This window comes from Egretta garzetta, unplaced genomic scaffold, assembly GCF_000687185.1.
Source record: "Egretta garzetta isolate BGI_Z169 unplaced genomic scaffold, ASM68718v1 scaffold7, whole genome shotgun sequence".
Classification (NCBI taxonomy): Eukaryota; Metazoa; Chordata; class Aves; order Pelecaniformes; family Ardeidae; genus Egretta; species Egretta garzetta.
In genome coordinates, this window is record NW_009260350.1 from 3,207,163 (window position 1) to 3,225,346 (window position 18,184).

At 55.5% G+C, this 18,184-nt stretch overlaps 1 protein-coding gene across 1 annotated transcript in view; it reads right to left on the minus strand.

The window, feature by feature from the left end:
- The window catches only part of AP1B1 (adaptor related protein complex 1 subunit beta 1), a 25,034-nt gene extending 10,661 nt beyond the window's left edge, over positions 1-14,373 (minus strand). Inside the window, exons 1-13 of the mRNA XM_035898349.1 lie at positions 14,217-14,373; positions 12,884-12,996; positions 11,423-11,485; positions 10,196-10,301; positions 8,222-8,357; positions 7,170-7,415; positions 6,140-6,330; positions 5,359-5,580; positions 3,840-3,960; positions 3,263-3,358; positions 2,070-2,185; positions 1,176-1,341; positions 133-231 (exon numbers count right to left, since the gene is read on the minus strand). Of these exons, the coding sequence (XP_035754242.1) occupies positions 133-231; positions 1,176-1,341; positions 2,070-2,185; positions 3,263-3,358; positions 3,840-3,960; positions 5,359-5,580; positions 6,140-6,330; positions 7,170-7,415; positions 8,222-8,357; positions 10,196-10,301; positions 11,423-11,459 (1,536 nt within the window). The 5' untranslated portion in view covers positions 11,460-11,485; positions 12,884-12,996; positions 14,217-14,373. The remainder of the gene's footprint in view (positions 1-132; positions 232-1,175; positions 1,342-2,069; positions 2,186-3,262; positions 3,359-3,839; positions 3,961-5,358; positions 5,581-6,139; positions 6,331-7,169; positions 7,416-8,221; positions 8,358-10,195; positions 10,302-11,422; positions 11,486-12,883; positions 12,997-14,216) is intronic.
- Positions 14,374-18,184: the final 3,811 nt, after the last annotated feature.

The window sequence follows — 18,184 nt, forward strand, 5'->3', positions numbered from 1 at the left end:
CATTATACCCGCCAGTTTTCCCAGAAATAAGCTCCAATTCTCTGCCTCCTGTCATGGGCGCTGCATTACCAAGCCATTCCCACTGCCTTCTGGGGGGTGGCGAAGCCCACGGGAAGCTCTGCCATTACCCACCTGCGTGGCCAGGCTCAGCACCTGCTGCACCAGCTCCTGCGTCTCGGTGGGCTTCTTCAGAAACAGCTTCACGATGGCCGTCAGCAGCTGCAGCTGAACCTGCGGGCAGAGGAACAGGCTTAGGGAGAGACAGACAGGCAGCTCACGCCATTTTTGTGTAAAAACACATCGTTTTTTCCCTTGCATGCTGCCAGGACATAGCCCCAACCTGCCTTTCAAGGGACCAAACGCACGGTGACCATTTGAGCAGTGGTGACAAGTGTCAGGGCACCCTGTGTGGCTCCCAGCCAGGTCTGCAGCCCATTTCAAGCCGATTACTGCACCCTCAGCCCATCAGAGCCACAGGTTGACACAGAGGTTACTGGGCAAGATCTTGGGACCAGGTTACACGGTCCCACAATGGCAAGGGCCAGAGCATCTCCTGACTTTCATGAGGATAAGCAGCAGCAATTCACCTCCGACGGTCCCTCTAGACCTGAGACAGGGTGGCCAGGATGGCTGGCTTCGCTGTTTTACATTTATTGACTTTCCCCTGTTCACAGTGACTTAGTTTCATCATGTTTTGCACAGGGGGTTGTAGGAAGTTTCCATAGATGGAACACACACACACATGTACACACACACACACCCCCTAGAATTTCCACAGGCAAAACCACTGGCCTCAGCTGCCCTGGCAGAAGGGGCAGGCACATCCTGCTGCTCATTTCAGCCATCTGACTCTGTTTTCCAGCTCCAAAGGGCTGATCCTGTCCTGGCACAGATGAACAACCAGTTGGTCCTTCCCAGCTATCAAGGAAGGAAAGTGCTTGGGAAACCACCATGGTGGCATTTCACGGGCCATGTTCTACACCCAAAGCTGCTGTGGGACACCACTGCCCTGAGCACCCGCATGGAAAACACCTTCACGACCCTGCTAGAGCAAATTGCTTCATTAGGCTCCAATTAGCACACACTTTGTCACAGCGTCACCCCTCAACCAGCTGGTCCTGCTGGTGGCCAGACCCCCCCATGGCGTAGGGGGTTGTCCCCCCATCCCACCACACCTGGGTGCTCTCATCGTGGAATCCCTCCAGGAAGCTCTCTAGCAGCTCATCAGCGTTGTCGATCCGCTCGGCATACTCTCCCACGATCCAGATCATGGCAGCTCGGGCCTCAGGCTCATCCAGGGAGTCAAGGTTTTCACAGAGGGTGGCGATCACGCTCTCGTACCTTCCCGAAGAGAGGACACATGTTCACTGAAAGCGAGAAACCCGAGTCCCAGCTCCACTCTAACTCCAAACCACGTCCCACCACCCTCAGCAGAACCAGGACATTGCCAAGGGTATGGGCAAGAGCCCCAGCTGCCTGCCTGGGGCTGTCCCCTCTCCCCAGGGCTGTGGCATGACGTGACACTGCCCATGCCGATCCCTCTCCGGCCCCAGAGCATGTTCCCCTGCTCGCCAGCCCCACTGCTGAATTAACTTCTCAGCCCCACTCATCTGGCTTCTGTCCTCTCTGCAGCAGCCCTGAGTCACTGACTATTCGTGCAGATTAGTCCATTACTAATTCACTTCATTAGTATTTATTACCACTGTAAGTGCATGACTTCCTGATCACGCAGTTGCCCATTCATCCTGGCTCAGCTGGAACACTCCCCCCTCCTCCTGCCAGCCTCGCTCCAGCATCAGGAGTGCTTAATTAGGAGCCAGAGACTGTTTCTGCTGATGCAAGGGACCTCAAAGTCTCTGACAGCTACAGCTCTGTCCGTTTGGGTCTCTGGATCTGGGACTGCCATCAGGGGGTGGGGGATGGCTTTCCTGCCCCCAGCTTAACTCTTGGGGCAGCACTGACCGATGATCACAGCCCCGAGGAGCAAAAAACCCAAAGCTACTTTCACCGCAGGGAGGCTCCAGGCCAGAAGAGCCTGTCTAGGACCAGGAGCATCCACTGCCACGCACTTGTTGGGGTACTTGCGGAAGATGTCCTTGATGACGACAATGGCCTCCTGCACCACATAGTTGACTTTGGTTTGGATGAGGTCGAGCAGGGTGCTGACGCAGCGCTCGGCCGATTGCTGTCGGAGGGACTCGGTCAGTCAGCAGCGATGCTCTTACATCCCTGTCCAAAGCCTCTGCTGCCCTTCCCACACCCCCTCCTTGCTGCCTTATCCTCTCCGTACCTCCTCCACACCCAACCCAGACCAGAATGGGGGGATGCACAAGTGTGGTCTCCCCTTCTTGCCCCTTTAATCCAGGTCTGGCCCCTCCTCAGCCCCCTTGCACGCTCCCAGAGCCTCCTTTTGCCCCATGCTGCTTGCTCGCTGCTCCCATGGGATGCATTTCAGGCCACTGGCTGCCAGGAGTGCAGCAGTGAGCCCAGACCTTGGCTTGCCAAGGCAGCAGCATCTTGCACCATGACTTAGTTTGGATCTGCACAGCCACACGGCTCACTGTTAATAGGGAAAAACAGCTAATGTCACGGCAATAAATCCCCCTGGGAGAGGCTGGCTTCACTGCGGAGGGGAGGGATCACTCTAGCGGCAAAGCTGGACCAGCTCAGCACCTGCTGGGAGGCAAAGCCTGAGCCTGAGCCAGCTCCATCACATCTCCTCCTGCCTCTCACCAGTGCCCTGCTCGCTGGTGTCGAGCTGTTTGTGATTGAGGATGCTCTGCAGTAAAGCCAGTGAAGCATCAGCTGGCTGAAAGCTACACGACCTTGCCTGTGAGCTTGCCTCTACCTGGGCCACACAGAGCCACAGCAAGGTTAGTGATAATCCCCTTCCTCAAATTACCCCTGAGGGGAAGCAAAGCCTCCTGGCCCCTTCGTAAGGGATTAGCTCCCTCCCAGTCCCCCCTACAAGCCACTTGTATCATCCACTGCAGGCAGCTGGGTCTGCAATGGAGCATGGGGCAGGCAGAGATCCGAAAACAGCTCTGGTGGCAAAGGGTAAGGGGATGAAATACCCTCCTTACACACCATACATGCCCTGTGGAACAACTGTGGCTCATCCCCAGGCCCACAAAGGCTCTAGCTTGTTGGAGCAGTGCTAACCCCTGCGTGGAATGACCTCCAGCTCGTCCAATACGTGCTGGAGAGCAATGCCGTGCCTATCCACAGCTGCCATTGGGACCCAAAGCCACCCAGCCCTCACCTCCACCTTGATGGCACAGCGGCCGATGGCTCGAACCGCCTTCCTTACGAAGTCCACATCCACCTCCGTGGCGTACTCCTTCAGCTCTGCCAGCACCTGCCAGAGGGGACAAGACAGTGAGAGCCCATCTGCAAGAAAAGCCACCAGAGAAATCAGGCAGTGACCCAGCAGAAGCAGACTGGGTGGTACAGCTGCTCCCATCAGAATCCTGCAAAGCTGGGCCTAGGTGATAGGACAAGAGGAAACTGCCTCAAGTTGCACCAGGGGAGGTTTAGATTGGACATTGGGAAAAATTCCTTCCCCGAAAGGGCTGTCAGGCACTGGACGGGGCTGCCCAGGGAAGGGGTCGAGTCCCCATCCCTGAGGGTATTTAAAAGCCAGGCAGATGATGTGCTTAGGGCCAGGGTTTAGTGGTGGGATGACAGGGTTAGGGGAATGGCTGGGCTTGATGAGCTTAAAGGTCTTTTCCAACCTCAGCGATTCTATGATTTCTCGAGCAAATCCCCTCCCCGCGGGGGCTGAAGCCCCCTGCACACACCCCTTGGTGCCCACCCAGCACAGTCAGGCAGACCCTGACCTGAGCAATGTTGGCCTGGGAAGCCAGGCGGATCATGATGTCCAGCTTCTCCAGTTTGACGTAGATGGGGTCATTGTACTTCACGAAGAACACCTTCATCTCGTGTTTCAGGATCTCGGGCCTGGAGGACAATGAGAGGCAGTGATTAAGGGAGACACATGCTCCTTTGCTTTGACCACAAAAAGACACATCAAAAATCTTCCAGAAACCATGGTTTTCTCCAGAGGTTTCTGGACACCCAATATGGCTACCAGATGAGTTCTCTAGTTGCAGCAGCAAGATCTGAGCTCTGCTCCCACCTCCAGGCTCTGACCCAGGCAGCAACCAGCAGGCAAAGCAATGCAGAAAGGGAGCTGTCATCCTGAGAAAGCTGCACACCGGTCAGGAGACGGATGGGGATTCATTCGCCTGACCCTGCAGCCAGCTCATGCCCCCAGTCCATGCAAATTCATTACTCCATTAGCCAGCTACAAGCATGAACCACCAGTCCCTGGCTGAGGCTGGAGCTGGCATGGTGAAGGCTTAAGGACACCAAGGACATAAGCTGGGGAAACCCAGAGCCGGCGAGCAAGCAGCTCTGGTGGAGGATAAGGCTCCTTGGCCACAAGCACAAGGTTTTGGGGGCCCGTTCAATGCCAAGGAATCCATGATATCACGATTACCGCCCCCGCCCGGACTATGTCCCTTGGCTCCCCTTTGCTGGCACACAGGGGACAGAGCACAACTTTGCCGCAAACAAAGACCAGATGCAAGGCAACAGGGGACATTTGCCCTGCCAAGGTTGGAAGGGACGTCTTGTGGGAGCAGGGATGCAAACCCAGACCCCAGGGCTAGGCTGGACCTTTCTCACCAGATCATCCTCTCTCTAAGCTGGGGAAGGGCCAGGCCAGGTCCAGCTCCAAGGAGCCAACCTGCCTTCCACATTCCCGCTCCCAGGGACACTAATTGCTTTCCACTTCTCCCAGAAGTTGCTGCTATTTTTAATAGACAACCACGGCGATAACTGGTAGAAACAGCAAATCATCTGACTGTGGCTGTCACTGAGGAGTGTGGCTCTCCAGCTGGCCAGTTCTGCTCGGGGCACATGTGTGGGGCCTCGGACACCTCCTGCCCACCCACAATTTTAGATCAAAGTGACAAAAGGACTCAGCACTTATTCAAAGAGGATGACTACACAGAAACAAGCTGATCCCACAAAAATTCTTCACTAGACATTTAATGACGAAACCAAAGTCTCAGCTTTTTGCCTTTCCATCCTTTGGTCCCCCAAATCAACAATAAATTAAAATAAACCCCTCCTGGACATCCCAGCTTAGCTCCCTGCCCATTAACTCTTATGATTCTGTGCACTCAGCCTTTGGATTTCAAGTAATAGAGAAGAAAACTCACATGACGGGTTGTGTCGGCAAAGCCCTGACACCGCTGGAGTCAGAGGGTTTGAGGCATTGGGAAGCAGCACCCGTAGGGAAGAGGGAAAGCCCGAGCCAGGCTGTCCCTGCTGCTGTGCCGGGGCACTCACCTCTTTTGCACGATGAGGTTGATGTTGCGGAGAGCCACGTACTGCAGCTCAGGCTCTGCGGAGAGCAGGGTGACCAGCGGCGGGGCCAGCTTCTTTAGCAGTGTGCCGTAATAATCCAGGTCTTTCGACAGCATCTCCATGAACTTCATCAGCACCTTCACCGCCGAGAGCACCACCGCTGAGTTGGCGTGGGACAGCCGGGGCGTCACCCGCTCGCAAATGCTGGGGGTGTCGGGGGGAAGGGGGGAAGGAGAAGGGAAAGAAAACGATCACAGCCTGTCTCCCTGCTTAAACGTTGCTGCCAGTACTGATGAAGAAGAAAAGGCACTGGCAGGGTTTGCAGCAGGACAGCTGAGCAGCACTTAAGAGCTCCCCCAGAGATGCTGAACTGGCTCTTAAGTGTCCCGATGACTGTTATTTCCCAGTCTTTACAAAACCATACTGCAGTGACCCCCTTTCTGAGCTCCCTAGTGCCTGTCCTCCCCTGCTGCACGGTGAGGTCGCAGTTTGAAGCAGCTCAAGAAGCACAATCCCTGTGCCAGCAAGGGGACAGGGCTTACTGCGGGACCACGGCAGTCCCCAGATGGCTGTGCCCAAGGCACGGTGGCTGGCAGATGCCCGCTGTCCCACCTCCCGCAGTGGGATGCCAAGGGTCAGGAGCATGAAGATATTTGAAGAACAGGCTGTGTTGATACCGGCCTGTCCCCCTTCCCCTTTCCAGCCCCGCTCCGTGGTGCCCTGAAGCCATCACTGCCCCAGCAGCACCCAGAGCCTCCCTCACCTCTGGGCTTCCCGGTCATCCTTGGGCATGTAGTTTGCCAGGCAGTCCAGGATGAAGATCTGGCCCCACTCAGTGCACTCGTTCAAGGCCGTGAGCAGCTTGTTGATGGACTGGGGGTTGAGGTCCAGGAGGTTACTGCTCGGGTGAGACTCCGCTATTTCCGAGAGCGCTGCTACGGCATTGGCCACTACCTGCCGGAGGTGACAGGGCATGTGTTAGGTGACAGCAAGTGTTAGGCAACACCAAATGTGGTTCAACAGCCTGGTGGAAAGCTGGTGCAAGTGGATGAGCTGCATCTTCAGTATCAGCACCTCACATCCCAGCAACATCTGTGCACCAGCTTTTCCTCCCCACCAGCTGATCCTCAGGAGATGAGCAATCACCGCCAGCATGGTCCCACCACCCACGCCACATCTCCAATGGTTCGCACATGTTCAGCTGGAGTCAGCCTTGGCCCCGTGCCTGGTGCAGAGGAGCCCACTCTAGCTCCTCATCCCCGGGCAGTCAGGCTGCTTTGTGGCAGCTCCTGGGCTTGCTGCTACGCCTGTGGCAAGATCTAAAGAGCAGCAAAGGCTGGGGGAAAAGAAACCCTGGGGAAAGTAGGCTTTAAAGTTTCTCACGCCTGGGGAAAGGCAGGGAGACTAATGCTGGCCAAAGCCCAGCTGCCAGGGAACCCTCACCAGAGGCAAAAGCCGCCAGCTACGTGGTACCAGAGCCAAGCACCAGCTCCCCTCTGCCACCGTCTCCTGCTGTGAGCTGGCCAGGGCAGCCTCCTCCCCACTGGGAACAGACTAATAACACGCTGCCAAGGAATCGGAGAAACCTTCCATCCAGGAGACAGGGTTACAGGACAAGGAACAGAGCCTGCCGCCCTCAGGAACAGCTGTCCCCAAAAGTGGTCTGTTAAGCACCAAAAAGAGAGCAGAGGGGAGCACGGGAGGAAAGGAGTCAGCATGTAAAGGTGAAGGGAGAGCATTTCCTGCCATTAGGATAAAGAGAAGCCGCTATGGAGAAGGCAAAAAAAAATCACCATGGGGTTGGAGTCCGAGATGAGGTCCTTCAGGGTGTCCAGGAAGCCCTGGTCCTCCACCAGCTGGGCATTGATGTCATGGAGCTTCGCCACACAGACGGCTGCCGTCTTACGCACATAAGGGTCCTCGTCCTTCAGGCACTTCCGCAGGGGCTCACAGAGATACTCCGTTATCTTGTCCACACGGATGCAGCCCATGGTCCGCACAGCCAGAGCCCGGATCAGAGGGTTTGGGTCCTCGCAGTCCTGCGGGGATGAGAGAGGGATGTTAGATTTCCAGGGCCTCTTCTCCTTGAATCACAGGCATCAGTGATGGCTTCGGGACCTCCATTCTCCTTTGGGTACCTGAAGTCTAGAGGTTTTAACACTCGTCTCTCAAGAACAAGTCACCCAAGAGAGAGGTTTGATCTCTTGTTCTGCAATCTGGCACCCACAGAGTTTTAACACCATCGCTCCAAACACACCTCCAGGAATCGGATGTCTTCGTCACTCATACCAAGTATCTGAAGTCAGCTGTCACCCTGCACAACAGCCCCCTGACCCAGGAAATGTGTTTATTGGCTTTATTGTGTGGGGTTTTTTCTTCCTACAAAGCCAAAACTCGCTCTAATGCCCACCAAGCCTTTTCACAAAGTGCTTTGGCAGTATTTTGGCTCCTAACAAACATGCTCTTCAGTTCCCAACTCCAACCGAAAGATCATGAAGGCTTTCTCAGCTGCAGAGACTTCAGTGTGTAAGCTCACATGATGGCAGTTCGATCACGGGAGCTGCCCACAACCAAAGCTGCCACTGACAGAGCAAGTGGCACAGTACGGCTGCCAAGAAAATGTTTTTCTTCTGCATTACTGGACAAATTTGCTCAGTTATCTAGAGCTAGGGGAGCCCCTACTCCCTAAGAGAGAGATGTTGGAAACCTGCCCTCGCTCCTTTCTTTGGAGCGGGGTACACAGCAGCTTAGCGCCGTGGCCTCACATGAAAGCGGGGATGCACCAGTGGGCTGAACCAACCCGCTGTAGTGTGCGGCTCCCAGGCACGCAGCCCTCTCCTCTCACCTTCACAAAGGTGTTGACTGCCATGATGGCCATGTCCGGCTGGCTCTTGGCGTAGTTCATCAGGTAGAGGTAGACCAGCTTCTTCAGCTCCAGGTTGTCTGTCTGCATGCAGTTGACCACATCTGGAAAGAGAGCGCTGAAACACAAAGCGCATATGTGAAGGCAGGATACGGCCCCGCTGCTGAGCTAGGGGAAAGGGACACTGCTGTCTGTGGGACCCCACACTTCCCCAGGCATGTGGCCATCCCCTTCCCATGGCTCAACCCACTCCTGAAACCAGAATACCCCAGGTTCTCCCACAACCTGAGCCCACCCTGCAGCAGATCTGGCTAAATCACCCATCCCCAGTGGGTTTTTCTTTACAGATCTGTATCAAGAGCAGCAAAAAACAGCTCCTAATGGACCAAAACTGAGCTCTCCCCCACGGGTCTGCTGTATCCCAGCTCCAGCGCATGGCCACTGCCCCGGGAGAAGGTGTGACTTCACCCAACCATCATGGGATGGTGCAAAAGCCTCCAGTGATTGCGAGAGGACATGGGAGACGAGCCCTTACCCCCTCACCTTCTGCACAGCCCTACCAAAACCATACTCTGCTTTTGTGGATGTTAAACCTGTCCTGCTGCAAACTGCCGAGTGCTCACCCTGTGTCCTATACTAGAAACATCACATTTAGAGAATTAAACACCCAGGACTGGGTGTAAGGAACAGCCCCACTCCCCCAGGCATGCCCTGCAGCAGAACAATGCTCTGCCAGGACGGAGGGGAGCTGCCAAACTGCCTGCATGGAGCTGGCATTCCCAAACCTGATCCCGGTGAGTACTAAACACCCTAAAGCTGCGGGACACCAGAGACGCTGTCTCACCACAGATGATAAAGACAGACCAATTAGACTACTAAAGATACCCAATTAGACTATTAGACCACCTTATGAGAGGCAATCAAGATCAGAGGGCTACCGCAGGAGTTATCCCACCCTGACAGATATCCTTTGGCTCCTGGAAGTGCCTCTGCCACCAAAGACCCAGACACTGCTTAGAGGATCAAACCCAGGGCAGCCCTAAGCCCAGGGTACTGCGCTTTGCTGGCAGAGCTGGCACCCACCTCAGCTGCTATCACCCCAGGCTAAACCAGGCTTTCCCGGGAGGGGTGAACTCAGTAAACTGCTTTCTTGCAGCCTAAAATATGCGCACACACACAAAAAAAAAATGGGCTGCCAGAGCCAATATTTTCTTTCCAATCGATGTAGCTTCTGCTGAGCACTGACCAGCCTCAGGCAAGTCCTTGCCATGTCCGGCGTCATCTTCTCTATGGTGGCCCCAAGACAGAGCATTACCTGCTGCTGCGAGTGCTCTGGGAGCTGGGGACGCACCAGTTTTCCAAATACAGAGCTCACACCATGGTTTTCCTCCATCTAGTCTCAAATGCACCATGAAGAGCAAAGCGCTGATGTTGGTGTGTAATGCCAAGGGTAGGTGGGGACAGGTCTGTGCAGGGAGGAAGAGGTGGAGCAGCCACATGCTGCCTGGTCAGACAGAAAAAGGAGAAGAGGGAAAAGCAGCCGCCCAACCTTTTGGACTGGAGTGGCTGCAAAAAGCTTATAGACACAGAGGCAGAGACACCGACCCTCTGCCATAAAGGCTCAGAGGGGGTTTCTGCTTGGTTTTAGTAACACTTGAAGGAAGTGGCAATAATCCCAACAAATTTATCTGGCAGCCAGACCAATCCTCTTTCAGCCAGATTACTACCAAAGCCAGGCAAGCCCCCGCCTGCCAGATGGCCACACTTACACAAATGTTTTCCTCCCATAGCAGGAGGTAAAGCTGTGGCCAGCAGTTCACTTGGTCCTCACCCGAGATGAAAGCCAGCACAAAAACCCCTCGGAGGCAACGGCGGAAAACAGGAGCCAGCAAGCTGTCCGGGCACCCTTCTGGCATGGTTTGGCCCAGGCCTCCCTGGCACGGAACCACCACATACCTGACATCTTTGCCAACAGTCATGGATGCTATCACCTTCTTCACAGCCTCCTTCTTCTTCTCCTTCTTGTCGCTGTTCAGTTCAGCTTTCAGCTCAAATATCTCCCCTGGAGAAAGGGGAAAAGGGGAAGCTCAGGCATTAGGGGATGGGGCACCCACCCTTCTGCTGGGTGCTGCTCCCAGGGGACAATGAGCACAGCTCCCACCTGCGGTGTGCCAGGGCTCCTTTGCTACCCCCGGGTGCTCCAGGGCACCAGAAGCTGGAAAGGGGGATTTCACTTCCTAAACGTCTCACTGAGGGCCGGGGCTGCCCTGGGCGCTCAGCTCTCATCCGTGAAAACGGAGATGAGGGTGCTGGTGTGTTCCTGCAGCTTCTCCAGCCCCGGAGGGCTTTAGGGGTGGGAGGTGCTGCAGGAGCGATGATCACGAGCACCCCACACCTCAAGCACAGGACGCAGGGTTTATTCAGTGGGATATTTTTGGCCGTGGGGCTGTCATGACAGCACGCAGTGAAGCCCCAGCCCTGCACACAGCTGTTGGAAGGCCCTCCCATACCTGGGGAGCCCACAACAGCCCAGATGATGGCAGGCACCTGCAGCAGTGAATGCAGGCGGATTTGGGGAACTGCTCCTCAACCACACACGAGGGCTGGTGGCTCCCAAATCCCGCTCTGCATAGGGCAGCAATCCCCCAAGCCCAGTGCTCTGCTGGGGGCAACCAGCAGCTCTGCACCCAGCAGAAGGGCATAGTCTCCTGCTCTCACAAAGCCATGCTGAGCTCTTTATTCACTGCCGGGCAGACAGACTGAAGAGGAAGATGCCACATGGCTTTCCTCCACATTAACTCCTTGGTCTGGAAAGTGCTTAAGGCAAACACCCCAAGCACTTCTGTCCCAGCCCAGGGGAGCTCAGCAGGGGGCCGTGTCCCGCAGCCACTCCTGAGCTGCTAAAGCCGATAACGCAGCTGCCAACAGCCTTGTCTGGGTTCAGGGGGCTGGGGACAAGGTGTTCTGAACCCATGGCAGCCCAGGAGTGCCTCAGCTGCAGCAGAGCAAGGAGCAGGGTGTCAGCCACAGCAACCTGTGCTGGCTCAGAGAATTCCCCTGAGAGCTGGCACCTCTACCAGCTTCCCACTGTGGGGACAGCGCTCCTTGCCTGGCTTATACAGCTGCAAGAAAAGCTTGATTATTTGGGGGAAAACTGCATGACCCTCCCGTTCCCTCTCTTACCTTTCTTCGTGGTGGTGAAGTACTTTGAGTCCGTCATGGTGGTGTCCAGCTAGCGGCACGTCCCTGGGAAGAGAGGAGGACCAGAGAGGTTGAGGGTCGATACTTTCCTTGCTGAGGTCACTACAGGGAGCTCCGGGAAGGAAAAACTAGGGGAAGCAAAGAGCTTCGCATCTCATGGGAAGAGTTACAAGGAGATTGAAGCACCCAGAGAAGCCCTCAGCTCCCGTGCTGCCAGAGGAGCCCGTTCCCCCAGGGATGGTGAGCACCTCGCAGCCACGCCGGCGCACCACGGGCTCTGCCGATGAGTGGGGAATCAGCTGGTTCACTAACAAGGATGTGGAGGAGGAGGAGGAGGAAAGCAGTTGCTGAAGATGCCAGCATTCACCCCTGCTAAGGCTCCAGCCCTGACTTGCTTTTCTCACCAGCAGCAGCAGCCACTTTGCTCGCCCCATCCCACACTGAGCTGGGCAGTCCTCGTCCCTGCCACAAGGGCTCAGTGATCTCCCCTGGGTTTGTGTCTCCTCATCTGAGAAACACTTTCCTAGTGAAAACTCACCCCCAGGCTTCCCTCACACCTACGCAGGGAACAGCTCTAGGATGGGAAGAGGAACCGAGCAAAACCCGAGGCTCAGACCAACGCTGGAGTGAGGGGACAGCGCAGCCGAGGGGGGCACAAGTCTGCCAGCACACAACCAAACACGCCGGCAAGATCAAAAGCAGCCTCTTCCAGAAACCACCCCTGCTCCAGCAGCGCTGCTTTAAATTCAAAGGGCGCAAAGTTTCCGCCCAGCACTTGGGGCTATATTATATAATTCAGACAGTTTAGGGCAGATTTACAGCTCAGCAGGCTGAGGAAGCCCGAGAAGCAGGCAGCAGAAAGCCCTTCTTAAAGGTCAGCGAGGATTTGTCTTTTACGGCTGTTTCACCCGTCTTTCCTTCAATAGCAAAGAAACCAGAGGATTGTCCTTGAAAGCCTGCAGTGGCCTTGCTGGTTTGGAGGGGCAGGAGCACGGAAAGCAAAGCCAAGTTTATAAAAAAGAAAAAAAAAAAAAAAAAAAAGAGCTTGCAAATGGTTTTAAAATGTAAATGAGCATCTTGAAAGCCAAATGCAGCAATCCCCTGCAAGCACACAAGACGCAGCCAGAGGAACTGTGTCCTCTGTTCCCTGTCCAAGCTGGATAGGGATCCCCAACGGGGATAAAAAGAAAATCTGGAAAAAATCTGGGGGTCGAGCCTGTTGGGCAGAGCACACAGCCAGAGCCAGCTTGGCGGGCAGTAAGAGAGAAAAAGTTTGCATGGGTTCGGGGCTCACTTTGGGTGTTGGCAGCGCAGTCCCTATGCTGTTACAGAGCGGGGGAGCCTGCCACCGTGCTACCCCAGCCCTGCTGAGACTGCCCTGCGAACAAACCACTCCCCGGGCAGCCTCGTGTAAGACACAACACTCCTCCCTGCTTCGGTTACCTGGGATTTATTCAGAGCCTTTTTGCCCCCCTAGGTCAATGGCTCTCCAGCGAACAGCAGGAGCTCCCAGGCTGCGCCGCAGCAGCTCTCTGCGCCTCACTGCAGATCCTGTCCTGCAAGAGAGGGAGGAAGGAGGATTTACTGCAGTCCCTCCAATTTTACCGACCTGGCTCGCAGTCAGCCCTGCTCTGCAGAAGTGCCTGGAAAGCAAACTTGAAGCTTACCGGGGAATTTCTGCAGCCGGCTCGGAGACATGAATCATGCCTGCTGCTTTCCTGCAGCTTCCCGGTTTCCCAGAGCCCCCAGGTACCGCAGCATGTGTTTTAGCCATCCAAAACCCCACTAATTCCAGAGACAGAGATGGTCATTCATCTCCCCCACTCCTTTAAGCCCTGCAGTGCCAGCAGCAGCCTCCAAAAAGCAAACTGCCACCTCCTCCTCCAGCCCAAGCTCAAGAATTAAGGCGCACCCCTCGCTGCCCCCACCAACATCTCAACCTCCCCAGCGGCAGGACCAGCCTTGAAGCAACCCAGCACCTCGAGCACGGTGACGAGAAGCCGAGCAAGGCTCCAAACACCCACCGAACTGGGTGCTCAGCACCCTGCACTGTGTGTGCCCCCCCCACTGGGCTAACCAAGGGCAACGAGGCAGGGCTGCCTGCCAGCCCTGGGACGCGACCGCCGCTGGCACAGCCCTGCTGAAGGTGAATTCCCCCGAGCTCAGCCCTTGGGCAGGGTCCAATGCTGCTGCCTGGCTCCAGTTTTAAGGAGAGCAAAGGAAACGGTTCAGGGACTGCAGAGCAGCTCTTGCGTTACCCCATCTCCTTCTACACACGTCTTTGTCCAGCTTGAAGTGGGCAAAGGGATAGATGGGGCAGGGTCCCCTCTCCCAAGCTGGAGCCTTACAGTAAGGAAAGGCAGATTTCTGGCAGACAGGAACAGCAGCGGGGTGTCAGATCTGGAGCCAATAGCCTCGATCATCTCGTTTGGACAGATCTGATTGTTTAGAGTCATTATGGCGAGCTGCAAATACTGTGCCCTCCACCCAGCGAGAAAAAATCGGGCAGTGGGAGCTCATCTGCAGGCAGGGAGATGATGGCAGCAAGTGCTTGCTGCATGTTGCAGAGCCAGGAGCTGAGTGCAGGTGTTTGCTCCCCCTGCTCCAGCAATTCCCACCCAGCTCCTTTCCGGGCTGGGAAAAATGTCCCGGCACTCACTGACCTCCCAGCAAGGGGCTAAACGGATCAGCAGTTCCCGACAGCAGCATCAGCACTCAGAAAAAGCAGGATGCAAGATCTGCAGCAACAAACCAAGGAAGACAAAAAGCCCCTGACCTTGTGGTGGCTCCAGTTTTACCCTGTCTTCTTGCCAAACTTATCTTAAGCCTGTCTTGCAAACTGGATTCAAAGGGTTGAAAGTGTTTGTAAGGACCTGGTAGCAAAACATCAGCTGGGTGTTGGAGGGGAGAACCCAGAGCTCACCCACACCTAGCTCGGGCTCCTCGAGTCCAAGTGAGGACAAACCTTCACAGCAGCACAAACCCGCACCCTCCCTGGGATCCTGGATTTACCACCCCGGGGCTCCTGTGCCATCGAACCCCTGCCCTGCTACAGAGCCTCCAGCTCTCGGGTGGTCCCCACAGTCAAGAGGCAGTGGGAAACCTCCTCTCCAAAGCCCTGCTAACAGTGACACCAGAGCACATGCCACCAGCAATCCCTCCCATACTTCCCACCTTGCAGGCTGTGCCAGCCAGGCTCAGCGAGATACAGAGACGATGTGGGGAGCTCAGCGCCGCTTGGCACTGCCCCCGCCAGCTGCTGGGAGGAAAGGGGCTCTCCAAAGTGTTTTACCCCAATCTCATTTACCCGGGACGACTAAATTCAGGAGCCTCAGAAGACGCACAGCAATGCTGCTCTCCTGAGACCCCCAGTGCGACAGTGGCCACACCGCCCTCCCTCCCACACTCCCCCCCCACCATGCCTCAGGGTGGAAAACATCATCCATGTGCATGCAACAGGCAGCAGATGGGTGCTGCTACAGATGCCTTCCCTGATGGACGCAGCTTTAAGGAGCTTTTTTTGCTCCTGCGATGCAGCACCAAGGAGCATCTGATTTTCTGCTGCTCATGAAGCACTTTGAGGCCAAAGAAGAACCTGGTGCTCCTACAGCTGAGCTCAGGACTGGGTGTTCCTCCTGGGACCTGCATTTCAGAGCCACCAGGTGACACACTGGCATGGGCACAGCTCAAGCCCCCTCCTCAATCTCAGGCCCTCAGGTCAGGAACACAGCAGAGCTCAGCTGTCCCTTTTCTCCCGGATGTCAAGCCAGCAGGGTCCCAAATTCAGCCATCCTGGGTGAATAAACCACTCCTAAACCCAAGATACAGCAACAAATGCGGCACGGTGCTTCTTGCCGAGGCGGGTGCTTGCCAATGCAGTCCCAGGGATGACACCAACGCTGAACAAGCTGAATAAGCCATCACTGGTGCCATTCGCTTCCTCTTGGAAGAAGAAAACTCGTTAGCAACCCCCAGCTACTTTTACCACCCTGTTTTAGGCCAATTCCTCCATCCTTGAAAGCTGAGATGCTGCTGATGGCAGTTTTTCAGCTCCTAGGCGTAGAGATCCCTGGGAAGGGATGTGGGGAAAGAGCTGCTGCTGCCACTCTTCCAGAGGAACGAATCATCTAAGCATCATCTAACCATGCCCAGGACAACGCGAGTGCCTGGTTATTACAGCAAGAGGGCTTGCCGTAGCCCCGCCGATCTTCCTACAGCCTCTGTGACAGCCCAGAACAGGGGTTTACTGGGTGACAGTAAGTTTTGATCTACCCAGCCTGACGAGTGTCTCCACGAGGTCTGGCGAGGCAGGTGGGAAGGGAAGGAAGGAAGCAAATGTACGCAGGGAGATGCATCTGTCCCGGCCCTGCACAAACACACATCACCAGTGTGCCGGGGGTATCTGCTGGCACCTAAAGCAGAGGGAGAGGCAAAGAGGAGGAGGAATACAAAGGGTGAGCTTCTAGGAAACAGCTCACCTAGAACACAGAGGGTCAGCTGAGGGTTAGCAGGGAAAAAAACCGCCCCTATGAGCAAGTAACACGCCCTCTTGCAGCTGCAAATAAAGCACTTAAGGGCAGGAGGTGGATCAGTAAAACCCAGGAAGCCGGCATAATTAAAAGAAACTTAAGGCAGACTGAAAAAATTCTGAATACTGAGATGGGTAACTGAAGCTGTGGGGACTTCACAGAGCTATTCTCCGTTGTTACAAACCAATTTCAAGCCACAGCAAAAGGCCAGGCAGGCGTGAGGTGGTGACGGCCCCCACACCTCTGAGCAGCACTGCATGTCCCCAGCCTTGGCAAACAAATAAACCCCCCGGACCAGGCACAGACACCAGTGGGGGAGGATAAAAAATCCAAGCCTGGAAGAGGAGAATGAACAACTGAGGATACTAGAGCCAGCAGCTAAAGAGCCTCAGGCTGAACCCAATTTTTTTTTACTCCTTATTCACAGCAGTGAAGTTACATGGTGCACCCCCTCCTGCGTAGCCGTGGGCACAGCTCCCACCCCCATGCTCATTCCTACCTCTGCCCCACAGCTCTCCCTGCAGCCCAACGACTCACAGCAGCCCCACGCACAGTCTCTAGGAAGATATTTTCATACGGACTGGCCTAACTTGAGCCAGTCTTAGCTTACTCTCAGCCCTGCCACACGCAGCAATGCAGGGCTGCGAACCTGCTGTTGTGTCCTGAGCTCAGCTCAAACCTTCATGTCTCCCCGAAGGGACCAGGATAGTCCCATCTACCAGCCAGGCTGTGCCTGGCCACGAAACAACCCACCTGCACCACCACGGCACGGCACAGCACAGGTACCCCACACCGTGCCACTCAAAGAGAAGGGCTGGCAAGACCCTGTTGCTCTCACCCAAGTTGTAAAAATACCCTCCAGTGTCCTGGTGTCCATCAACCAATGGGTTAAGGTGCCCTGGTTTAATAACCAAGGACTAAAAGCCCTGCCAAACCTCCTATGGTGTTAGCAAGGTGCCCAAAATTGTGGCAGATCGATTCATTTGCTGAGCTGCTGTTTGAGCAATTGGAAGCCCCAAAGCACCGGCATCTGGCCCTTAATTAACCAGATGGCAGAAGGGCCAGGAGAGCGGCTGGACACAAATCAAATGCGTCACAACCGATACAACCCATCAATGAATAATTGGGGAATTAACAGAAAACAGAAAGTCCCGAGGTGTCTCCTGCACCACACGCTGCCGGGCAAAGTAGCACGCAGAGATCCCAGTGCCACGGGGCCCAAAGCATCATGCTCCAGAGAGCCAAAGGGGACAGCACAAGCCCAGAGATCACTTCAAGTGGGGATAACACCTCCAGTGTCCCTCCCAAAACACCAGCCAAGCACCCTCAGAGACGCTGAGGGCCTTGTTCTGGAGGTGTCAGGATGCACAGACCAGCTTTGTCCTGAGGCATCAGCCCCAACAACAGCTTCCCGTGGCAGAGGGGACATTCTTCTCCACGGAAAGCCAGGGCTCTAAGGCTGGCCACCTCCCACCGCCACCATGGAACTCCCAGCCCAGCTTGATCTGAGCAAGGCCCAGCACCTCTGGAAAGCCCCTTGGGGCCCCAAAGCTTCAAGTCCATTCAATCCAGCAGCCCGAGTGGCACGGGAAGCAGCCCATGACCGGGTTTGGGGGCAGAAAACCAGACTGAACCAACTGCTTACCCAAGGCACCCATTTAACATCCCAGACCCCAGGCGAGTGGATGGCAAAACCCCGTGTGAGCCCCCACTACTACAGGGGACGGCGTCCCTGGCAAGTCCTAGAACTCTGGCAAACGCCATATGACATAAAGCACCTGAAGAGAATGGGAATGAACATCTGTAATGCATCTTCTCTAGGCTGAAGCTGTTTCACAGACTCCCTTTTATCAAATTCGGGGTTTTTTTTTCCCCACTAAAACCTCCATAGAGGAGGCAGCGAGCACAGGTTATCAGACCGGGTGCTCCCTGCCTGATCCATGCCCAGTTCCCAGCTTATTCTGTGTCTCAGCAGACCAAACTGTTCCCATGGATCTGCACAGCGCCTTGCTCTGCTCTGATCCACGGCACTGCCCACATGGAGGCCAGGCACCTGCAGCCCCAAGAAGCAGCCTTTAATGGCGTGTCCACAGCAGTGACAGCCTTCAGCCCCCAAAGCCGCCCCGGTACGTCGCACCCCCAGCCCAGGAAGCATCGGCTCCTCCACCCAAAAGCAGCGGCGGGCAGGGCAGAGGGTTCCCCTTTTCCCCAGGCA